The 25,934-nt window shown below is 44.2% G+C and overlaps 1 protein-coding gene across 1 annotated transcript in view; it reads left to right on the forward strand.

Moving 5' to 3' along the window:
- ric1 (RIC1 homolog, RAB6A GEF complex partner 1) overlaps nt 1–25,701 on the forward strand; it is a 146,757-nt gene extending 121,056 nt beyond the window's left edge. Inside the window, exons 15-27 of the mRNA XM_084324223.1 lie at nt 69–158; nt 549–709; nt 3,756–3,894; nt 4,222–4,338; nt 5,421–5,828; nt 8,509–8,820; nt 11,984–12,142; nt 14,041–14,177; nt 15,611–15,891; nt 16,309–16,548; nt 17,160–17,337; nt 19,785–19,973; nt 20,213–25,701. Of these exons, the coding sequence (XP_084180349.1) occupies nt 69–158; nt 549–709; nt 3,756–3,894; nt 4,222–4,338; nt 5,421–5,828; nt 8,509–8,820; nt 11,984–12,142; nt 14,041–14,177; nt 15,611–15,891; nt 16,309–16,548; nt 17,160–17,337; nt 19,785–19,973; nt 20,213–20,528 (2,727 nt within the window). The 3' untranslated portion in view covers nt 20,529–25,701. The remainder of the gene's footprint in view (nt 1–68; nt 159–548; nt 710–3,755; nt 3,895–4,221; nt 4,339–5,420; nt 5,829–8,508; nt 8,821–11,983; nt 12,143–14,040; nt 14,178–15,610; nt 15,892–16,308; nt 16,549–17,159; nt 17,338–19,784; nt 19,974–20,212) is intronic.
- The last annotated feature ends 233 nt before the right edge of the window (nt 25,702–25,934 follow it).

Here is a 25,934-nt window from a genome sequence, read left to right on the forward strand (position 1 = left end):
ACAACTTCCAGTATGGTTCTTTCACCTCTATTGGACATGGAGGCTAACTGTTGTTTGTTGGTCTCTAGGAGCAGAACATGACGGTAACGGGTGGTCTGGCCTGGTGGAATGACTTTGTGGTGGTGGCCTGTTACAATTTCATCGACCAGCAAGAAGAGGTGAGACCTCTAAACGAGAGTACATGGAAAACTGACATGCCTGTCGATTGGTTATTGCAGAATGTTGTTATCAGCAGATTATTGTTATTAGTGGTTTTGACCCTGTTAACGTGTTTGTTTTTCTATACACTTTATTTTCGCATAAAATTTATTTGTACGGCCCGACAACACACGTTAATGTCCCCATGGGCCGGACACGTCTTCTTTAAACAAGTCAAGAAGAAACATCACAATGAATCAAGAACAAAACAAAAACACCATGAAGTCCAAAAAATGTAGAATAAATAAAATAAATGAATTAGTACCCACGCTTGACACCCTTTCCCTCCCCCCTCTCTCTTTTCCCTCCCCCCTCTCTCTCTCCCTCTCCTCTCTCTCTCTTCTCTCTAGTTGAGGCTGTACCTGCGGTCTTCTAACCTGGACAATGTGTTTGCCTTTGTGACCAAGCTCCACTGTGACACCCTGCTGCTCAACGTCTTCAGGGACATGATTATCATGTTCAGATCTGACTGCTCCATCTGTCTCTATAGTATAGAGAGAAGACATGACGGGTAGGAACACATATATATATATACATACACTGCTCCGTCTGTCTCTATAGTATAGAGAGAAGACATGACGGGTAGGAACACATATATATATACATACACTGCTCCATCTGTCTCTATAGTATAGAGAGAAGACATGACGGGTAGGAACACATATATATATACATACACTGCTCCGTCTGTCTCTATAGTATAGAGAGAAGACATGACGGGTAGGAACACATATATATACATATACTGCTCTATCTGTCTCTATAGTATAGAGAGAAGACATGACGGGTAGGAACACATATATACATATACTGCTCTATCTGTCTCTATAGTATAGAGAGAAGACATGACGGGTAGGAACACATATAATAATAATAATAATAATAATAATAATAATAATAATAATAATAATAATAATAATAATAATAATAATAATAATAATAATAATAATAATAATAATAATACATCTATCTTATATAGCGCTTTTCCAGGTGCTCAAAGACGCTTTACATGGGCAGGAGAGACAAACTATGGCAAAACAAAAAAACAGAACAAAAACCGAACAAAAATAATACATGACAAAATAAAATAAAACTGACAATTAGAGGTCAAAAGCAAGATTGAAAAGGTGAGTTTTGAGGGCTGATTTAAAAGATGTCGGGGTGTTTGCATCACGGATATGGCTGGGGAGGGCATTCCAGGGGGAGGGGGCAGCAGCAGCAAAGGCCCTGTTGCCCCAGGTCCGGAGCTTGGTCGTGGGAGGTGTTAGGAGGTTGGCATCGGCAGACGTAAGGCGACGGGTAGGCGTGTGACGGTGGAGGAGGTCGGACGGGTAGGCGTGTGGCAGTGGAGGAGGTCGGACAGGTAGGGAGGGGCAAGGTTGTTGAGGGCTTTAAATGTGATGAGGAGTATTTTAAAATGTATCCTGTATTTGATTGGAAGCCAGTGGAGGTCGTGGAGGACAGGGGTGATGTGATCAGAGCGACGGGTGGAGGTGAGCATGCGGGCAGCAGAGTTTTGGACATATGGAGTTTATTGAGAATAGTGTTTGGTGAGCCGTAGAGGATGCTGTTGCAGTAATCTAGTCTTGATGATATGAATGCATGAACCAGTGTTTCAGCAGCGGAGAGTGATAGGGAGGGGCGGAGACGAGCAATGTTCCGGAGGTGATAGAAGGCCGATTTGGTTATGTGGTTCACATGGGGGAGGAAAGAAAGGGTGGAGTCCAGGATGATGCCAAGGTTACGGACGTGAGTGGAGGGGGTGACAATGGAACCATCAATATTTAGGGTGAAATCCTGGGTGTGGCTGGTGAGGGATTTTGGACCGATAATGATGATTTCTGATTTATTGCAGTTTAATTTGAGAGTTATTTTGCATCCATGTTTTCATGTCTGTGAGGCAGGTGGTGAGGGTGGAGAGAGTGGCTGGAGTGATAGTCTTGGTGGAGAGGTAGAGCTGAGTGTCGTCTGCATAACGGTGAAAACGGAGGCCATGTTGGCGGAGAATCAGACCAAGTGGAAGGATGTAGAGGATGAAGAGCAGGGGACCAAGTACTGAGCCTTGGGGGACACCATATACATATATATGTATATATACACTGATCCACCTGTCTATAGTATAGAGAGGTAGGAACACACACACACATATATAGGGTGTAACGGTACATGTATTCGTCCCGCAAATTTACGGTACGGCCTTCACGGTGCGGTACACGCAGCCATACGAAGAATACGTCTCATACCACTAGGTGAAAGTAGGGTTGCACATTTTACAAATCTATGCTCAATATCTTTACTTTACTTTACACTGGCTTACATTGATCTTTAACGTTGTATATTAATCTTGTATTGCCAAATGTAGATGATTAATAAAATGTTGAAGCTTGCTTGGGCACGATGACAAGCGGACAGAATTAACAACGCGCACTGACACTTTGCACTCGGCTCTCCCCTCCTCCTCTCCCGTTTACTACAGCCTATGTGTCCCTAAAACAAAACCATGATGAATTAATTAAATGTTTGTAACACAGAAGGGTCATTACAATTTTGCAGTTTTCATCAGTTTTCTTGCTGAACGCACTCAGAAGCTTAGCCACCATTACGAATAAAAGGGTGTCTGTCATCTTATCAATTGTGACGTTCTTTCGCCAGGAAAGTCTCTGCGTTCTATAATCTAAAATAAGTGTTCGTGATTTGTGAAGCGTCTTGCCAGTAGCGCTCTCTCTCACTTCCCCCAAAAAGTCCCCAAGTTCCAAAATACACACACACACACACACACACTCATACACTCTCATACACACTCATTCTGTTCATCACCAAATATGTGTGTTTTGAATGGCTTGCTTTCTTCCTGGTCCAGCATAAAATCTTCTGATCTCACACACACACACACACACACACACACACACACACACACACACACACACACATTCTGTTCATCGCCAAATATGTGTGTTTTGAATGGCTTGCTTTCTTCCTGGTCCAGCATAAAATCTCCTGATCTCACACACACACACACACACACACACACACACACACACACACAGACACAGACACAGACACACACACCCATCAGGGGTAGAATGGCTGCCGTCAATGGTGTCATTGAGCAGCCTGGTACGTACAGAGACTTGGAGGAGAAGCAGTGGGTTTAACATCACATGACCGAGCTGGAGTCACAGCTTTACATCCAACAGTTCAATAGACTGGACGTCACACTCTTATGTTGTTAAAGTCTCTCTGGAGTGGGTATGGATTGGGTATTGGAGTGGGTATTTAACCAGAAGGTTCAAGAGGTTCAACCAAGTTAAAAACACACACACCTCTAGTCCCCAAATAGACACAAGAAAGGAACCACAGTATAACCTTCAATAACTATGGAGTATAAATACACCGTAAACTCGTAAAGTCAACTACTTATTCCCACTGTGGTCCTTTTTTACTCCTACTTTAAACTACTCTATAATGTAAACAATTCTTCAACCTCTTGCTTTTGAGCAGGTCTATATGTTTATTTTCAAGTTCACCATTGTGTGTGTGTGTGTGTGTGTGTTCAGTCCCAATCCGTCAGCCAGTGTGGAGCTGCTTCAGGAGGTGTCCATGTCTCGCTACATCCCCCACCCTGCCCTAGTGGTCTCCGTCACCCTCACCTCCGTATGCTCAGAGACCGGCATCACACTCAAAGCCCCGCAGCAGGTATCACTCACTCACTCACTCACACGCATCATGTAATAATTCACCTTCATTTCAATCAATTCTTAATTTAAATTACAACTCGGTGATAGTAGATTTGTTCTAAGATGAGACTTTAATGTCCCTGTGGGACATTATTCCATCTCTTAATGGAATACACATTAGAACCTTTTCCTAGAAAACATAAGATTTTTCAAAAAAGAAATTCCACTTTGTAAAGTCATTGACTTGAGAATGAATTGATGGCTACCCTCACACACAAACACAGGGGTAAATCCTTGATGTTACTCTGTATCTCTGACACCTGACTGCGCGTCTTGTCTGTCCCAGGCCTGCATGGCAGAGAGTATCATGTTGAACCTGGCTGGCCAGCTGATCATGCTGCAGAGGGACCGGTCGGGACCCCAGGTACGAGACAAGGAGACCCCTACCAACCACAAGAAGCTGGTGAGTCCTCACACCTTGGGACCACAAGCTACTCCCTCCCATTATTTATTTTCCAGTATCACTTCCTTTGTCTGACACCTGTCTGTTTCATCTGTTTGTCATCTAGTGGCCTCGTCATGTGGTCTCTGATAGCAGTGATAATTTTTGGTTATAAGAAATGAATTAATGAGTCCAAACTTAAAATCTTTGATTGTGAACATGATAACTCAAATAGTTATCATGTTTATGATCCCTAGATGATTAACCCTATTGACTTTGGTGACCCCCATGACCTTTCCTCTAGGGCTAACATCATGGCCAAACTTTCAATTTTAGAATTAGTGTATCTCGAATACCTTTCGTTCAAATCTTTTCTAATTTGCTGTGTACATTCATGACCCCTAGAGGAAGAAGCATATTGACTTTAGTGACCCAATGACCTTTCTTCTAACATCAGGCTGAACTTTCAATTTTTAAGTTAGTTCATCTCCTCATCCTTTAGTCATACAGTCATGAAACTGGTATCCAGAGATGCACAACTACTATGCCATAAGGACCTACAAAGTCCTCCATATTGGAATTTCTGCCATCTTGAATGATTGGAAAAACACTTTTTTACCTACTTCCCCAGCATGTTCACTTGCTTCTCACCAAACTCAGTGTGGAATTTGGGAACTAAAATCTTCAAATGTGTAATTTAGATAATTGATCGACGAAACCATATGACCGCCAGATCCAATCAAATAAAAAATAAAAAAACGTGTGGTAAAGAGGAAATTATTTGTTACTTGTGAATGCGCTGTCCGATTTCCACCAAACTTTAAAAACCATTAACTGCACTTCAACGGCATGGATTAGGCACATTAAGCACTCTGATGGCACAGGTCTAGTTTCACTGGTTGCTTTAGTGTTGAGAAACTGACCAGGCTCCAATCTTATCCAATGTGTGTCACAGTAGCCTTCAAGAACCATGAGACATATCCTTTTCTCATTATCATTAATTATGCATATCCTAATACCATGTAGATGCATGCAATTCTGAGGTCGTAAGCCCTTACAACTCCGGGTCTTCAATGTCTGTCCCCATCTCTCCCCTGTCCCAGCTGCCGTTCTGTCCTCCGGTGGTGCTGGCCCAGTGTGTGGAGAACGTATGGACCACCTGCCGCTCCAACAGGAAGAAGCGCCACCTGCTGGAGGCCCTGTGGTTGTCATGCGGTGAGGCGGGCATGAAGGTGTGGCTGCCCCTGTTCCCTCGGGACAACCGTAAGCCCCACTCCTTCCTGTCGCGGCGGATCATGCTGCCCTTCCACATCAACATCTACCCGCTGGCCGTGCTGTTTGAGGACGCTCTGGTGCTGGGCGCCACCAACGAGACTGTGTTGTACGACGGCCTGCAGGGGGTCTCGGAGCCTCTGGAGGCGATGTTCCCCTACTGCACCGTGGAGAGGACGTCCCAGATCTACCTCCACCACATCCTGCGACAGCTGCTCGTCCGCAACCTGGGAGAACAGGTGGGCCTGGGGGGACATTAGGGTTGAGCCTGTGGCTCTATGAGAGGCTTGGACAGTTGCATTCAATCAATACATTTGTATTTATATAGCACATTTACAACAGTTGTGACTGTACCAAAGTGATTCACAGATAAAACGGAGTAAAGAAAAATACATATACAAAACATACTAAATATAAAAGTGCAAATAAGTGCAGGGGTGAACTTCAGATATAAATAAAACAAAATAAGAATAAAAAAGAAAAGTGCAGTAGAATAAAAAAATAAGGCATAAAAGGACTAAAAGTAACGACATAGGAGGCAGGCTCAGCTCTGGTCAAAGGCCAGGGACAATAGATACGTCTTGAGCTGGGACTTAAAGACCTCAAGGGTCTGGGCTGACCTAATGTGGAAGGGGAGGTTATTCCACAGTTTAGGTGCGACTATTAGGGGTGTAAAGGTACACGTATCCGAACCGTTTTAGTACTGGACCTAAGGTTCAGTACGGCTGTGTACCGAACGAATACAACGGTACGTTAACCACTAACGATCGCACTTGCAGAACCTTTTTTTGCGTGCAGAATTGAATTCAAAATTCGATTATAAATTTCAATATAGAATATTCGTTGCGCAGCCTTACTAAGCGTCTGTCTACCACCGCAGAGACACTGGTATCGAATCCGGCTGTCAGCGGTGCCTCCGGCTTGGTCGGTCGTCACATACTGACACAATTGGCAGTGTCAGCGGTTGGGAAGCCGGTGGGTGGTATCCTGGTCGTCGTAAACAGCGACTCCTACAGGTCGGTCAGGGCGCCGGCACAGCAAGGGAAGGAACTGGTGATGGTAGTGTGATCCTCCCACGCATTACACTTCACCAATGAGAGTCCGCGCCGTCAGGTGAAAAGAGGCTGCTGGCTGTCTCCTATGTATCGGAGGAAGCATCTGATAGACTTCAGGGCTCCCTAGACTGGCAAGTAGGGGGCAAATGCGCACAACGACCAGGAAGGGGAGGGGGGAATTGGTATAACGACTAAATTGGGATGGGAGAAAAATAGGAGGAGAAAAAGTAGATAAAAAAAAAAAAAATATTCGTTGACAGCCATACAAGTACAATTAGTTACTGCACACTACATCACCCCTGAGTGGAACATGGAAAGCCAAACTTTCCCCCACTGTACCGAAAACCCGTACCGAACTGTGACTTCAAAACCGAGGTACATACGTACCGAACTGTGGTTTTTGTGTACCGTTACACCCTAGCGCCTATGGAAAAAGCTCTGTCCCCTTTTGGTTTTTAGCCTACACCTGGGCACATGTAGCAGCAGTTTGTCGGCTGACCTTAGGGCTCTGGATGGGGGGGTGGAGACACGAGTTCGGTCAGGTACTGTGGGGCCAGGCATGACTCGTATCACCTGGGGTTTGTTTTACTCGGCTAGAGGAGGGGTTGGACACTTTGGGCTAGATCCACAAAGAATGTATTGCACGGTGCTAGTTGCACCCTTACTTACAATTCATTATGAATTGAAAATGGGGGACCCTGATGTAAACGAGACGAAAGTCTTTCTCTGGTCTGCATCCCCTTAACAATTGTGTGTATTGAGATGTACTGTATTGTACCGATTGTGCAATCTGTGAATACAATTTTCATTCAATCAATCACCTCGCAGATTGATTGATTGAATGAAATTTGTATTAACGGATTGAGAAAGACCAGAGAAAGACTTTTGTCTTGTTAACATCAGGGTCCCCCATTTTCAATTCATATTGAATTGTAAGTAAGGGTGCAACTAGCACCGTGCAATCCATTCTTTGTGGATCTAGCCCTTTGTTTTTTTATTTTAACAGTTGAAACTTAAAGGGATGGATTAGATTTTCAGGAACCTTCGCTCTCTTTGCTACTTACCAGTGGTGTTGTTGGTCGGTAGAGTCCTACTTACCAGTGGTGTTGTTGGTCGGTAGAGTCCTACTTACCAGTGGTGTTGTTGGTCGGTAGAGTCCTACTTACCAGTGGTGGTGTTGGTCGGTAGAGTCCTACTTACCAGTGGTGTTGTTGGTCGGTAGAGTCCTACTTACCAGTGGTGGTGTTGGTCGGTAGAGTCCTACTTACCAGTGGTGTTGTTGGTCGGTAGAGTCCTTTCTCAGCACAATCCAAGCTGACGGAAGACAGCTGAAATCTACTCCACAGTGCACACTAAGTGGACTCCAGTTGTCTTCAGTCAGCTTGTACAGACAGGAACTTGACCCCATTGACTTTGCATTATTTTATGGATAACTAGCTAGAGCTAATATTGGTATTAACAATGTCATTGGTAAGTAGATTATGGCCAGGGTTCCAAACATCTGAACTATACCTTTTAAGAATTATGGCAGCGAGAGTCAGGCTGTTTCCATTCAGGTCAAATAACAAGGAAAAGCACTAATGGAATTAATGTTGAATGGTATACAAGTTGAATTAAGTATTTCTTTTATTCAAAGAAGAAAAAGTAAACATTTAGGTGGAACGTCGGAGTTAGTTAGAGAAAACATTGGTATGATGTAGCATTCATTAATTGCCTGTTTTGTGTTATACTACTGGTGTATTGTGTGTGTGTGTGTGTGTGTGTGAGTGATGTCCTAATGGAACAATAGAAAGCCAACATGAAGAGGAAGTAAGGTAAAAGCTGAATAATAAATGTGCTCCCTTCTCTCCTCCGCTTCCTCCAGGCGTTGCTGCTGGCCCAGTCTTGCGCCTCCCTCCCCTACTTCCCCCACGTCATGGAGCTGATGGTGCACGTGGTGCTGGAGGAGGAGGCCACGTCGCGTGAGCCCATCCCCGACCCGCTGCTGCCCACGGTGGCCAAGTTCATCACAGAGTTCCCCCTCTTCCTCCAGACCATCGTCCACTGTGCCAGGAAGACGGAGTACGCCCTGTGGAACTACCTGTTCGCCGCCGTGGGGAACCCCAAGGATCTGTTTGAGGAGTGTCTCATGGCGCAGGACCTGGATACAGCTGCCTCCTATCTCATTATACTCCAGGTATGGTATACACAGGGCTCTACGCTAACCTTTTTCCCAAGGAGCACATGTGCTCCTAAATAAAAAAAATTAGGAGCACACAAAGAAATTTAGGAGCACCCAAAAATATTTAGGAGCACAGTGAAAATATTTCAAGTATTTTTTTTCAAAAATAAATGTATATTTGTACTGTGCATGCATGTGTGTAAATTAGCTCTTGCTACAACCCTGCATGTTTACATTTTGTATTTTGTACTTGATGTTCATTAACATGTGCTGTCCCTATCAAATAAACTATCAAATCAAACTACTGCTACAAAAGGTTCAGTCACTTAACTTTAGCTTTTGCCCCTTTTATGCATACAATGCCTATGTTTTGGCTGTGTTGCTCTTCTAGAAAAATAATCCTTTCAGGGTTTCCTATTGAAAAACTGTACACCTCCAGTACAGAAACATTGTTTATGAGTTTGCGTGTCAGGTAGACCATTGATTGACAGTCGAGTCTGCCAATTACATCACACCGCTTGCACTCCGGCCGTCCGGCGCTGCAGCTGGACCCTATTGCCCATCTCTGCTGTTGATAATGCTAGCCAAGTTATTATTATTATACACACAGATACACAGTGGGCCAGTGACTTTGGTGTAACAATGCATCGATCCTAAGGGGGAAATTCAACTGCATCGATTTGAAAATGTTAGAATAGATTATCGCAATTTTAATGTGTACACGTTATGTTATTGTCATACAGCCAACACACCGACATACGCTACTGCATCAACGTTATGATTAACAAAGAAAGGCATTCGTTTTGTTGCATTAACGTTATATTACTATTGCTATCGATAAATCTAGGTGTTCTAAAATCTATTGCTATTGGTAAGAGAGAGACTATAATAAGTTAGTGTCTCGGAAAACGAGAGCCCTGATCGCAATGGCGGAGTTTCAGGAAGTAAACAAGCAAAATGAGCGCTTCCGATTGGTCATTTGCTTTATTTCCCATGAAACCAGTCACTGCACTCTACTGTGATTGGACCGTTGGCTTGAGTGCAATGTGGGACTTGTCGTTTTTTAACGATTCTCAGCGGAGAAATAAAAAGTACGACTGAGGCTGTAATCTGCACTCTCACACCGTGCGCGTAATTGATTTTTGAGGTTCGCACACACATATTTCTAGGGGCATATGCGAGCAATATGGTCGCACTGTAGAGCCCTGATACATAGACTATATATACCTGCATTCTATATACTTATACACCTGCATATAACCCATAGCTCTGTATGATAGCATGCACAATAATACTGTATATACTGTATATTAGGGGTGTAAAGGTACACGTATCCGTACCGAACCGTTTCAGTACTGGACCTAAGGTTCAGTACGGCTGTGTACCGAACGAATACAACGGTACGTTAACCACTAACGAACACACAGAACTTTTTTTTGTGTGCAGAATTGAATTCAAAACTATTATTAATTTCAAAATAGAATATTCGTTGACAGCCATACAAGTACAATTAGTTACTGCACACTACATCACCCCTGAGTGGAACATGGAAAGCCAAACTTTCCCCCACTGTACCGAAAACCTGTACCGAACCGTGGTTTTAGTGTACCGTTACAGATATGTAAAAGGACTATGTGCAGGTAAGTACAGACTTGTGTGGATATATATATATATATTAGGGCTGTCAAAATGAATGCTTTAACTTTGGAGATTAATTTAAATTATTTAAAGCATTAAAATAAATTAATCTAGATTAATCTATGGAGTGAAACATCTTCAATCTTAGCGTCGCGGATATAAGAGAGGTCTAGCTGGGTGGCTAGGTGGTGCAGTGGGCAAGGCGCTCACCACCAATGCAGGAGACGCTGGGTTCGAGCCCAGCTCTCCGCATTGCTATCAGCTTGGCTGGTCGTTCATACTAATACAATTGGCAGTATTAGGGGGTGGGAAGCTGATGGGTGGGGATCGGACGTTGTGGACAGCGACTCCTACAGGTCTGTTGGTGCGCCTGCGCAGCAGAATCAGGAAGCGACGGGGCGGCGTGCCCTCCCACGCAGACCCCCGACGCTGAGATATCGCGCTGTGCAGGTGAAAAGAAGCGACGGCTGCTTCCTCGAGTACCAGAGGGGACACGTGATGTAAGGCTTCGTCCACATTGCAGCCGGCTTGTGGGAGGCATGGCCTAACAGCGTTCGAGACAGGGGAGGGTAGAATTGGACGATACGAAATTGGGATGGGAGAAAAATAGAAAAAAATGGGAGAAAAAGTAGACAAAAAAAATTAAAAATAGGTCTAGCTGAGTCAATGTTGATGGTTTTGTTGAACATTTGTATTTCACAGGAGAGAAACTATTCAAAGAAATCTATTAAAATAGTCTTTGAATCTAAATATACTTTCTTTGCGTTGGTTTTACATTAATTCCATGATTTTACTCAAGTAAATATGTTACAAGCTTCGGTCTTAAGTATAAAAATGCTATTTTAATCTAGATGAATCTAGATTAATTACAGAAAATTGTGAGATTAAGAGGTGGCTGGGTGGCGTAGCAGAGATTGCGCTCTTCACCAATCCAAGAGACTCCGGTCTCGACTCCCCGAGTCAGCATTGCCTGCGGCTTGGGCCAGTCATCATACTATCTCAATTGGCAGAGGGTGGAAAGTCGATGGGTGGGGATTGGACGTTGTGGACAGCGACTCCTACAGGTCGGTTGGGTGACGCCTGTACAGCAGAGACAGGAAGTATCGGGGGCAGCGTGAGCCTCCCACGCGTTACTCCTCGCCACTGAGAGTCCGCGCTGTCTGGTGAAAAGATGCGACAGGCTGCCTCCTCGTGTACCGGAGGGGACACGTGATGCAAAGCTTCTATCCTCACTACAGCCGACCAGTGGGAGGCATAGTCAAGCAATGTTCAAGACAGGGGAGGGGAGAATTGAAGGGGAGAATTGGCGATACGAAATTGGGATGGGAGAAAAATAGAAAATAAGGAGAAAAAGTGGATAAAAAAAAAAGAAAATTGTGAGATTAATTTGTTAATTATTTTTAATCTATTGACACAGCACTAATATATATATATATATATATATATATATATATATATATATATATATGCGGTGAGAATAAATATATATATACACAAAGATACTAAGACGGCATCTTTCTCTTCTCCATCCTATCTGTAGAACATGGAGGTGCCAGCGGTGAGCAGACAGCATGCCACCCTGCTCTTCAACACCGCCCTGGAGCAGGGCAAGTGGGACCTCTGCAGACACATGATCCGATTCCTCAAGGCTATTGGCTCCGGGGAGGTGGACACCCCGCCTCCGACACCTACCACTCAGGTGAATGTCCAATGAGTGTTGAGATGTAGTTGCGCCTCCTACCCTCACTTGACAAATAACACACCTGTTTGTGGCTGTAAATTGACAGCAATGTGATATTAGAGTATATTACAGACCCCAGCGCTCTCTACCTCAGTGTGTATTCATGTATATGAACCCAGCTCTCTCTACCTCAGTGTGTATTCATGTATATGAACCCAGCTCTCTCTACATCAGTGTGTATTCATATATATGAACCCAGCTCTCTCTACCTCAGTGTGTATATATGAATCCAGCTCGCTCTACCTCAGTGTGTATTCATGTATATGAATCCAGCTCTCTCTAACTCGGTGTGTATTCATGTATATAGGAACCCAGCGCTCTCTAACTCAGTGTGTATTCATTAGGGCTGACCCCTATTAATCGATTAGTCGACTAATCGGTCGAAAGGAGCCGTAGTCGACTGGCTAACCTTAGTCGAATATAATAATAATTTTTTTGTATCATTCTTTCCAAAAGAAAAGAGGCCTAGAAGCGTGGCTAACGCTAATGGCACGCATACCAGAGGCTAACTGCCTACGAAAACAGGCACAGGGGCACTGAAAGAGGATTTCACCCATCTAATGAACACACTAGACTAGACAAATATCAAGATGTATCCATCAGTGGACCAATTGCATGCTTTTTCAGAGGACAAGAAGCCTTCAGTCGACTCCTTCAGACATTAACCCTTTTCTCGCCAAGAACGTGTTACCACGTCATTGCTCGCCATGCGTAATCTGCCAATGACGCCGTAAGGCGTCTTTGAGATCACTATTTCAAAAAATCTGTGATGGCAATCATATTTCACCCACGGAGACTTGAGACTTGCTGTTGATCTCCTCTCAACTCTCCAACGGTTCAAGACCGCCATCTGGTGGCCGATCGGCGAATCGCCAAAACCGGAAGTGATGCGCCGGAAGTGGTGCTCACCCATATTTCGTCCGGCCACTCGCTATCGCTAGCGGGACTCCAGCTCGACACACTGGATAGCGATCCGTTGCCAATAACTCGATAAACAACATGATTTGGACGTATATAGCATTATACAACCTGGACATGGATCGCATATATCAACATCCCATAATAGCGAACTTTCTGCTCGACGCTGATCACCCAACGGTCAGAGGAAGCCGCTGTGAGTTTCAGCGTGTTTGATTATTATTAAACGTATAATCTGCTCTGATATATATATCGCCCATACTCAATAAATGATTTAACGTCGGCCACAGACTTATAACCCCCCCCCCCCCCCCCCTCCGGTCACCAGCAGATGATGAGGCATGACGTGTAGGACCTTGTACAATTGAAATTTGTTATCTGACGTCAATCGGTATCAAACTACATTTGATGATCTAATATATGTATTTAGGGCTATAAATCACGGTCTGCAGAATGCTGCAGAAAACGTTAAAAACATATTTATACTTTAGACCGTATTTTAGTATGAATATGTGAATGAAAAAGTAGAACGTTGCTACATCCTAAACGATAGATACTTGACGTTGAATGGGCCATAGTAATGTCAATTTAGCAATACAATTTAAAAAGTTATAGCCCTGCAAAGAAGGGGAACATCTCCATAGAGGTGGCAGAGAGTGGATTAAGATCAGAATAATCTGTGGCAGATAAAGGGTTAAGCACCCCCCACAGCCTAAATGGAATGATAAAAAATAAAAATAAAAAAATATATATATTTTTTTTAAGTCGACCAATAGTCGACTAACGGCACATTTTGGCCAATCCTAGTCGACCATCCAAATCCTTAGTCGGGGACAGCCCTAGTATTCATGTATATGAACCCAGCTCTCTCTACCTCAGTGTGTATTCATGTATATATGAATCCAGCTCTCTAACTCGGTGTGTATTCATGTATATAGGAACCCAGCTCCACCGGAGGCTTTGAGTTCTTCAGGAATCGCAGCATCAGTCTGTCTCAGTCTGCTGACTCCATCACTGCTGGCAAGTTCAACCTGCAGAAGACATTCAGCATGCCCAGCGGACCGTCTGCTAGAGGGTAGGAGACACACACACACCACAACTCAGATTCACACACGCATCAGAGAAAACATTCAGCATGCCCAGCAAACCGTCTGCTAGATGGTACGGAGACACACACGCACACACACCCCAACAGCATTTTTAAATGCTTTATTTTAGGGATGCACAGTCTTTTTAGTTTTTGCTGCATGTGTTTTGTTTGGATAATGTCAGACACAATAGCATTTGAACAGACTGCTACTGGCTCTGCTGCTGGCCAGTTACTGTGAGAAAGTTGAGGGGGTCATCAGTGGAGTCATGGCAGCAGGCTGTGTTCTGAGGATCAGTAGCCTTTATGTGGAGATGAAGCTGAATTATTGATGGTCTATCGGCTGTCGGCGTTGGAGCTCTGGCTAAAGCAGGGGGCTAATGAACATGTCCTGTTATGTAAGGTATTACTGTTGTTTATATTCAAGTAATCAAGTTACAGTTACTGATGTAACAGGTTGTCGCTTGTGTTAAATACACTTATTATTCCCTCTGTATTGTTATGGAGTTATTCCCCTTTGGATAATAATTGATAATTCCCCCTTTTTAGCGACGTAAATTCCCCAACACTACCCTTTTGTTTTCATCTTCATCTTTCATCTCTTTGCTTGGTTTCTCATTGCTGTCATGTTACTGACGTTTAAACGTTGCTGTGCTGAGAGAGAAGAGGAGGTGCTCTGCTGAGTGCTCTCTTCAGTAAAGTAATGCCCCACTGTCTCTCTCTCAGGCAGGGTTCTGTTAGTCCTGAGAGATGTGAGGACTCGCTCACTCCTGTGTGTGTGTGTGTGTGTGTGCGAGAGAGACCCTCCCTCCACTCTGACCATTGCTGTAATGAAGAGAACTAGCACTGTGTTCTTTTTGTCTTGCCTGGTTAAAACACATCTAAATTATATCACTCATTCATTCATAGGCACCAAAAAAGTCTTGTAATCACAAAATGTTATGATATTGATGATGGAATCCATGCTTTTTTAAATGAAATTCGCGAGACAAGTCTGTAGAATCAAGTCTGGGAAGTGGTTCTCAAGAGCCCAGAAGGAAAGGGCCTCATCTTCCATTTCACATAGAATCTATTGTAGGTGAAGAAAATAAACTAGACTAGAATAAAGAACTGCTCTCTCTCCTAAAATAATAATACCCCCTCTCTTTCTTCCCCTCTCTCATTTGTCTCCTCTCATTCTCCCCCGCTCTCTTTTATCTCCTCTCTCTCCTCTCCTCTATCTCTCTCTCTCCTCTCTATCTCTCTCCTCTCTCTCTCTATCTTTATCTCTCTCTCTCTCTATATATATATCTCTCTCTATCTCTATCTCTCTCTATATATATCTCTCTCTCTCTCTCTATATCTCTCTATCTCTATCTCTCTCTCTCTATATATCTCTCTATGTCTCTATCTCTATATCTCTCTCCCCCCCCCCCCCCCAGCCGGGAGGTGGAGTGTGCTGAGAACATGTACATAGACATGATGTTGTGGCGTCACGCCCGTCACCTCCTGGAGCAGGTGCGTCTGCGTGACCTGGGCTGCTTCTCTGCTCAGCTGGGCTTCGAGCTGATTGGCTGGTTGTGTCGGGAGAGAACCCGTGTGGCCCGCGTGGACGACTTCGTCACAGCGCTGAAGAGGCTCCACAAAGACTTCCTCTGGCCCTTCCCCGTCATCCCCGCAGGCAGCATCAGCTCCCCCCTGAGGAATGGACGCTGTCGCACTGGTGAGGAAGGGCTGAAGTGTGGGAGACTAGGGCTGGGTCATGTGGCCTAAATATATCGCTGTATGTTTCTCAGTTCCAATGGTAAATGGACTGCGTTTATATAGCGCTTTTATCCAAAGTGCTTTACAACGTATGCCGCACACATTCACCCATTCAATCTCACATTCACACACCGGCAGCGGAGGCAGCCATGCAAGGTGCCAACCTGCTCATCAGGAGCAGTTAGGGGGTAAGTGTCTTTGCTAAAGGACACTTCGACACGCTGCCAGGGAGGAGCCGGAATCGAACCGGGAACCTCCCGATTACCAGACGGCCGCTGTACCTCCCCAGTTTGACAGTATTTTGAAGGCATTTAGTTTTGCTCTGATATGAAGATGTTGTCCTAACATATGGGTGTGTCCTGCCGTCCTCCTCTAGTCCTAAGCACACGGCTGCTGAAGTCCCAGTCGGCCGACAGCCTCTTGAACAGTGACATGGACACAGCGCCCCCTCAGGCCTCTCCCAGGGACAACATCTGGATGGACGGCCTGGGCCTGGTGGCCAAAGACATGGACACGACCTCCTCCGTTCACTCTGCTCACTCCCACCACTCCACTCACTCCCACCACCAGGCGCCGCAGACACACGACGCCTTCCTCTCACCGCTCACCAACAAAGGTTAGTGGCACTTTGATAGTTAAGACTCTCACACACGGACTTCTAATCTGTCCTTTTGTTTCTCCTTTCTGTGTCGAGATTCATACACATTAGGCTGCTGACCCCCGTTTGATAAGATTTGGTCTCTGGGAACCTTCTCTGAAAGATTTCTGGTTGTTACAAATGATTACGTCCATAATTTGTCTAGAATGTGTCTAGATTGCTGTAGATGAGGAGATAACGGAGAGAATAGTCACTCTGTTATATATTCTCTCATTGGACAGATTACAAGTGAATGAAATCCTTTCTTCCTCTGTTCCTCGTATCCCCCTGTCTCATCTCTCTCTCTCCCTTCTCTCTCTCCCTCCCTCTCTCTCTCTCCCTCTCTCTCCTTCTCTCCCTCCCTCTTCTCTCTCGCTTTCTCTCTCCCTCTCTCCTCTCCCTCCCTCTCTCCCTCCCTCTCTCCTCTCTCTTCTCTCTCTCCTTCTCTCCTCTCTCTCTCCCTCTCTCCTCTCTCTCCCTCCCTCTCTCTCCCTCTCTTCTCTCTCTCTCTCCTCGCTCTCCTCTCTCCCTCTCTCCCTCTCTCTCTCTCTCTTCTCTCTCTCCTTCTCTTCATCCCTCTCTCCTCACAGCAGAGGAGTGCAGCATCGGCTCTGCCACAGACCTGACGGAGACCAGCTCCGTGGTGGACGGGGACTGGACCATGGTGGACGAGAACTCATCCACCCTGAGCCTAAGCCAGGCAGAGCTGGAGCACATCTCCATGGAGCTGGCTAACAAGGGCCCACACAAGTCCCAGGTCCAGCTCAGGTGAGGGAGTAACGCTACGCTACACCCGCTGGGTCAGGGGGAGAAGTGTTTCAGTCTGGTTAACTGACCAGTATAACCAGTTATCTTAGAATAATACAAACAGATAAGTATGTGAGTGTTTTAGACAACAAGGGGGTATGTCTGGTGTCTCTTTATGCCCTCAAGATAAAGGATCTTATAAACCAGGGGTTCTCAAACTTTTTCATACCGCGACCCCATTTTATTTTGGAATTCTTTTGGCGACCCCATCGCGTAATTTCAACATGGAAATAATGAATATCAAAATAAAAGCACACGTTGTTGGAACTTGATCATGCATATTTATTAGCAAATGAAATTACAGCACAATGTTATTAATGAAATGAAATGAATATTATCAAACGGAATTGTTTCTGTATACACATTTATAAAACGATCAAGGCATATTTAGCCAAAATATGTTGGCAGAATTTTTAAAAATTATAATTTGAATGTGTTCACATGCGCTTTTCATGAATAAACAAAAACGAGACTTAATGGGAGGGGTGCATTGAACATAGTTCCATGATACGTGGCTGCCTTGTGCTGAGAAAGAGGCGCAGATTCGCTTCTACTCTGAGGCGAGATCTGTAACCAAAAGCTCTCTGCAAGTGTGTGGCGTTTCCCAGTCTTTGCGATCCAATTGGCAACAATAAACGAAGCATGTAATCCTTTTTCGTTGACGGTTGTTGCAGTTTTCAGCACAGTTTTCTCTGCTCTACAACCGTAGTTTTTTCTGAAAGAAAGCTAACGGTTCCGTTTTTAAATTCAGGATGCTTAGTTTCCATGTGCCGCTGTAATTACTTTGTTTAAAGCTCTCGTTAGCAAGGATCTCGTAACACAAAACGCACTGTGGTCTCGGGTCATCTTCTTGGCCAGTCCAAGTAAATCCATATGCCAAGTATTGAGGATCATAACTTCTTTTACTCCGTTTCATAGTAGTGCTGATATCGCTACTACTAAATTCTGCCTTTCTCTTGCCAGCATTTGGAACTTGCGTCGCTTCTGGACAACAAACCTATCCATTGCGACTCGAGTGTCCAGGTTAAATTAATCAAATCAGCTTTATATGCTTGGCCTGGAAAGTCCCCCCCCCCCGGAAGTGCTTTAGTTATGAGACAGTGTCGATCACAAATATCTGAGTACACATTGACTCACAAAAAACCAGACGTTATACCTGTGCAGGGCTGTCACGCACGCTCGCGCATGCACGTCGCGGCACTTTGCGCTCCTCTGACTCACAAAAGACCAGACGTGGCCTCAGTGATTATACCTTTGCAGGATGTATGAGATGTGTATTGAAATACTGTGCCGCCGTTGATGCAGGGGCGAGACGTGGCAAATACACACAGCGGCCAGGTGGAAAACTCTATCTGAGTTGGGCTTGTGGATTTTCGCTTGATCTTTTTTATTTTAATTTTTTGTCAATGTCGCGTCCCGTAGTTTGAGAACCGCTGTTATAAACACATGGTTCCCATGGGGTCTTAAAAAGTCTTACATTTAATAATCATAATTTAGCCAGTAAAACGTCTTGAACATTTTATTTGTATTTTTTATTATCTTTTTATCCGCCTGATTTTCTATGCTTTTTCTCCCCATCCCAATTTAGTCGTTATGTCAATTCCCCCCCTCCCCTACCTGGTTGTTGTGCGCATGTTCCCCCTACTGGTCGGTACAAGGGAACCCTGAAGTCTACCACATGCTTCCTCCGACACATGTGGAGACAGCCAGCGGCTCTCTTTTCACCTGGCAGCGAGGACTCTCATTGGTGAAGTGTAACGCGTGGGAGGTCACGCTGCCTTCACCACTTCCTGCCTTTCGCTGAGCAGGCGCCCAGACCTGACCTGTAGGCATCGCTGTCCACAACGCCAGATTCCCACCCACGACTTCCATCCCGCTAACTCAGCCAAACGAGTTAGTATGACGATCGGCCCAAGCCGCAGGGCAATGCTGACTCCGGGAGTCGAGATTGAACATTTCTTAAATATAGTTTTGATAGGTTTTATTGGATTAGGAAGTTAGTTCTAACATGTCTGTTTTCCGGGCTGCAAAGTACTGCAAAACAGTACAGTAATAGCTCAGTCAATCAGTTTCCCCGACTATTTGTATTTTTTTACTTCTTTCATAGTAATTTTCCTTCATACTTTTTTACCAGTATGGCCGTGAAATAGGTATTCAATTCTATTCAAAGTGGTCTTAAAAAGTCTTACATTTAACTTGTTAAACCTAAAGGAACCCTAAATACAACTCACACCTGTGTTTACACTTGGATTTTAATGCTTTTACTTGTTAATAGTGTATTTCTCCTTGTTTCTTTTTTTCACTTTGATGAGCACATATACTTGGTGGATCTCCAGTCAGTGGTGACCATAGTGTAGCTAGTAGCCCACAGTAAAGTGTTTAATCATCAAGCCTCCTGTGTTCTCCAGGTATCTGCTCCATGTCTTCATGGAGGCCGGCTGTCTGGAGTGGTGCGTGGTGATTGGTCTGATTCTGCGGGAGGCCAGCGTCATCAAGCAGGTGATTGGCTTCCTGGACAGCCCTGAGGTTCCCCCGGATACAGTGCAGAGTGTCCGCAGCGGCTTATTGGCTGTTGACTCATGGGCGTCTACTGATTGGTAGGTTCAGCATATGCACATAATGTTGGATGTGTACGGCTCCTCTCTATCTCTCAATTTCATACAATATATGAGCTTTATTGATATGAGATACAATTCAGGGTACAGCCAAAACATTTAGCTATTGTGGCCGAAATAATGGCAGCAACAAAGGGAGTGACCTAGTCTCTCCTCCTCTATGCAGCGATCAGATAGTGGAGGTGTAGCTAATAACTAATGGTGACCTGTCCTCCCTCCAGCCTGGGCTACAGGCCCTTCATCAACCTGATCCGGCCGCAGCTTCAGCAGCTGATGGAGACGGTCCCTGAGCAGGTGCAGCCTGAGGCCTTCCAGCCCACCAGCCAGAGCTCCAAGCTGGGCGGCCCCGAGGGGCCGGGGGCCCCCGCCTTACCCCGAGCCGAGGACAACCGAGGTGGTGCGGCATCGCTAGGCCTCGCCCTGCCCTCCCTGGAGCCCCCCGGAGGATTCCCCAGACCTCCCTCTGAGGACGGCCCCCCGGAGGAGACTGAGGAGCAGGGCGATGAGGAAGGTGCCTATGACTGCACCTTGTCCTGACCCCTGTAGCTCTGCCCCCTGAACTCTGACCTTTGAACTGTGGACCTCAGAGGGAAATGGGAGGAGGAAGAGGGCTCAGCAGCAGCTTGAAATAGACTCGGTGTGTGTTTCGTGTGCACATTTGTGTGTGTGTGTGTCTTTAAAAATGTACTTCACCTGTGGTTCATCAGTATTATTCGCTCTTTCCATCAGCCTGTAGACTAGACAACAACAACGGCTCCATACTGGAACACTGACAAGCCTGGACCATCACTTCAGAGCACAGCTATTTATAGTATTGCATCGCAGACATCTTGGAGGGCAAAAAAACAGGTGCTTGTAATCAACTAACAGGTGATTATCATTAAATGACAACCGCGGCCAATGAGCTGTGGCTCTGCTCCATATTGGTAGGCAAAAACACGTCATGAGTCATGAGAACAAGCAGTCATCTCATCTTTTGACCAAAGCTGCTTTTAGAGATTTGCATGTGTGTTTGTTTGCATCTGAGGATGCTCAGATTTGATCTTGTTAACACAGGAGAGCCAGAAACCATCTATAGCCCTCCTGGATGACCCCCCCCCCTGAAGGAAACAGTCTATCTATAGAACTGGGTCACTAATGATTAACTTTAACAAACAGACAAAATTACTTGGTATACCTTGTACTTTGTGTTGATGTGTATTGGTTGTTGCAGTTGCCTCTTCATACCCTTACAGATGTTTCCCATATTAAGCTTTTACTTGGCACTCATTCCATGCAACTGGACACCTTTGACATGTTTCTTTTTCCTCTGCAGTCCATATACACAGAGCTCTATTGTACCATGCAAACAGTTGAATAACAAGACTCTGCTACGTTTGGCTTGAACCCACGGCACCATGCTAAACTGCTATGCATGATGTTAGAACAAAGCTCTAGTCAACGAGCATTTGTCAGATGCACTGAAGAGTGCGCGTGTGTGTGTGTGTGTGTGCAAAGAGGTGTTTCATATTTTCATACCTCATATTGAGCGGTGATTTTAACATATTTTGTGATACCTTTGTTAATAATGTAATGGTATACCAGAGAGCATTATTATATATGGTTATTTTTCTACCAGTATACCACCTTTGTGTTGAGCTCCCTGTTGGAAAGTGTTGATGGTATGAATTAAGGACAGAATTAAGACAAACGTATGAATCTTTGGAGAAAAGTCCTTTCCAAATTTTAACTGGTGTTGTCTGGTGAGCAGCATAATGGCTGTTTCCGCTTGGTCCACACATCTGACCTGGGTCCCACAGCCTCAGTCAAACTGGTGTGTGGGTCTGGGTCTTTCAGAGCATTTCACGCTGTGCAGATCTGGGATCAGCCACCAGCTTGCTGTTCTTCACATCCTCTTGTTCATAAAGGGACACCTTGATATTTACTACCGTAATTCCTCTAATAGTAACCCCGGCTTGTATTTGTTTCAACTGTAGCGGGTACCAGGCTCAAACGGATCGATCATAATGAATAAATCAACATTTTGTGTCAGTTTGAACCCAGTAAAATGTACTGGGTTCATTTATTGAAACCAAGTACTGTATGAAATAGTAAACAGTGCAATTACAGGTGGTCACTGGTCATTTCAACGTTTTCAAAGTGAAATCAAGTAACTAGCTCAGTATGCAGCTCAGTATATTAGTAACCCGGCTTGTATTAGGAGGCCGGCTTATAATTGCTTAGCTCAAGAGCGCACCCGGCCATTAATAGAGACCCGGCTTGTATTTGAGACCCGGTTACTATTAGAGGAATTGTTAATCCACATTGTGTTGCACCAGCAACACGTACGCTCTCCCTTAATCTAGGGCCTAGGAGCTATTCGTTAGTTTGTAACTAGTTGGACCACAAGTATTCAGGGCTTATCCTGACCAGCTTGGACATGAATCCGATGAGATGAGTAGCCAATCAACGATCCGATATGAGTTCCATTGTCATGGTTACTAGCTTGGTGACTGGCGTGAGCCACTTTGCATTGTAGTTTGAGATCATGATTAACATTTCAGATTGGGTAATGTAATCTACTTGATTATGGAGTTGTAAAATGGCATTACTGAAGAAAGGTTGCAATGTGCTTTTTTTAATATATATATATTTTTTTTTCTTTAGTTAATGAGTGTAATTATGTGACTTGTGACATTGTAATTAATTTTCCTGGTGCAACCTCTTTTATTTTAATCATGCGTAAACCACGACTTTGTAGCCTTTTACATTATAATTAGGCTGCATTTGAAATGTCGCACACAGCTGATAGAACCGACCCAATTAGTTTTTCTGTTACATTATGGCAAAAGGTTTTTATGTTTGTCGTTTAGCTACCTTGAAAACGGAGTGTTAGGCTAGCATTCCCCATTGAAACCAGTGGTTCCTGCTACAGTAGCTTGCTACTAGTGAGCTAACTTGTGGCTAGCATTCCCCATTGAAACTAGTGGTTCCTGCTAGCATGCTACTAATGAGCCAACTTGTAGCTAGCAGTTCATATTGAAAACAGTGGTTACTGCTAGTCTGCTACCGTGCTGCTAGTAAGCTAACTTGTGACTTGCAGTTCCCATTAGTTTCAATGGCGAAGGGTAGCACTGCTAACAAGCTGTTTCTCAGGTTAGTGAAAAGCCAATACAGGACCTTTTTGCAAACAGTGACGAGTGCCTTGTGAAGAAATACCATATATGATTCAAATATCAAGGTGTCTCTTCAATCAAAGGGCAAACCAGATTATATAATATTCTATTACTATTAGAATGCTGAAGTGCTTTGTGACGACTGGACCTGAGCTACAATGACTTGTCTTTGGAGGCCCTTTTTTTTCTTTTTGTATTTTTTTTTTTTTTTTTATGAAATATAGTGTAGTCAGTGTGCAATAAAGTTTTTATTTTTTTTTAGAAAACATCCCTTAGTTCTACCAAATCATAGGATAACATTAAGACCACCACATTTCACCGTCTTTTCCACAGAGTGCGAGGAGAGGAGTGATTGCGCTATTTGTCTTGGCCGTGGTCTATGTGTGTGTGGCTTATGAGTCCTTGTACATGTTCTGTGTTTCTGCATTTCATCCTAACTCAGTTCTACAGCACAGCAAAAGGAGGCCAGCCGGCTACACCATAACGTCATCAAAATACTGATCCCAACCATTACCATGACTGATCATTTCTCCCTGAGAGAAGAGTGTGTGTATGTGTTTGTGGTTTCACCCACATTGTATTTGTCTATGATTTGTTTTGGTGACTATACTCACATTGAATTGAGATAATTTTTTTAAATCTTTATCGTAATCGTACTAGGCATCATTATTGCTGTTATTTATTGGTATTATAGCCTGAGTGATAATAATTAACTGAATTGATTTGATTATGTTGATGTCTGCTCAGTTTTGTTTTTATGGTCATCAAAGCAAGCAGTCACAACAACTTTCCCCAGACAATAACTTCAGTCTTATACTGGCTCTTGAACACTAACCACAGCAAAACAAAAGGCTTTCCATCAGTATTAAAATTGTGCAATTTATTGAAATGTTACTTTCAGCTTTATCTTTCTTTGCATTTTTATCTTATTTAGATTTTTCCTTTTTTTCTTTTCCCCCCAACTATTTCTCCCGTCAGTCTGCTGTCACTTTTCCTAATTTACCAAAATGTGTGTTCAATCTACAGTAGTTACTGGAGCTCACCTGTATAGACGTGTTGGGTGCAGGAGTACAGTAGTTACTGGAGCTCACCTGTATAGACATGTTGGGTGGAGGAGTACTACAGTAGTTACTGGAGCTCACCTGTATAGACGTGTTGGGTGGAGGAGTACTACAGTAGTTACTGGAGCTCACCTGTATAGACGTGTTGGGTGGAGGAGTACTACAGTAGTTACTGGAGCTCACCTGTATAGACGTGTTGGGTGGAGGAGTACTACAGTAGTTACTGGAGCTCACCTGTATAGACGTGTTGGGTGGAGGAGTACTACAGTAGTTACTGGAGCTCACCTGTATAGACGTGTTGGGTGGAGGAGTACTACAGTAGTTACTGGAGCTCACCTGTATAGACGTGTTGGGTGCAGGACTACTACAGTAGTTACTGGAGCTCACCTGTATAGACGTGTTGGGTGGAGGAGTACTACAGTAGTTACTGGAGCTCACCTGTATAGACGTGTTGGGTGGAGGAGTACTACAGTAGTTACTGGAGCTCACCTGTATAGACGTGTTGGGTGCAGGAGTACTACAGTAGTTACTGGAGCTCACCTGTATAGACGTGTGTTGGGGGGAGGAGTACAGTAGTTACTGGAGCTCACCTGTATAGATGTGTTGGGTGCAGGAGTACAGTAGTTACTGGAGCTCACCTGTATAGACGTGTTGGGTGGAGGAGTACAGTAGTTACTGGAGCTCACCTGTATAGACGTGTTGGGTGCAGGAGTACAGTAGTTACTGGAGCTCACCTGCGTGTGTATAGACGTGTTGGGTGTCCTGTCGTTTGGTTCCATTATTTTTTTTGTATTTAGATTCCTATTATGATTCTTTATGTTGTAGTTTGGCTCTCAGCACCTGTGACACATGAGGCTCAGTGTTGCTAAACAATGTCTCGCGCTCCCCGTTCTCGACACACGTCAGCTTTACTACAGTACCTGCAACACTTTATGAGCCCTCGACTAAACCAGCCTGCTCCGTTCGGTTTACTTGACTTGAAGATAGTATATCTGGGTGAACCAAAGACTCCTGTTCAGAGGCCTTCTGCGTTAGGACCGGTTGTTTAGGTGGAGCGCTCCAGTCGTTATTATGCAAAGAGGTGCAACTAAACCTCCCCCCACAACCCCCTGTTGTAAGATAATGTAATCAATTCATGCTCAAAACCAACTCTTGACGCTCAGAAAGACGGGCTCCTACGAAAATGGACATTACAATTGCAGGTTTCCATGTGTGTGGGCGTCAAGCAGTTTGTTACATGCGTTTGTCTGTCTCTGGGCAGAAAGGAGTGGTACTCTGGTCACAGATACACTATAAGGACCTCAAGTCTCCCAGTAGGAGAACGCTCTCTCCCTAATGTACAGTAAAAGTATTGCCTTTTTTTCTTTTGTGGGGGGTGGGACTCAGAATAACCATTATAGCAGGGTCAGTAATGGCGGACATAACGCAATGCAGTGTAAAGATTCTTTCTTGTACAATTGCCTTTTCTACTCATGTTTGGTTTTCTATTTTATTTTTTTCCTGTACATAAAGAACAATAAATTATTTTTAAAAACATAGCATTGTCTGTTTTGTCTTCATTAATGAGCCATGTATGTTGCATGACACCAATCTAAAGTTAGTTGAAACTATCCTTTGGGGTTATGCACAGAGTATGGTATTGTTGCGGTTTGGATTTTTTCTTTTGTACACTATATTTAGTGCATTCTTCAGATATTTTAACAGTAATTTACAACCAAGGGAACTGC

Source organism: Notolepis coatsorum (assembly GCF_963971535.1).
Source record: "Notolepis coatsorum genome assembly, chromosome: 11".
Taxonomy (NCBI): domain Eukaryota; kingdom Metazoa; phylum Chordata; class Actinopteri; order Aulopiformes; family Paralepididae; genus Notolepis; species Notolepis coatsorum.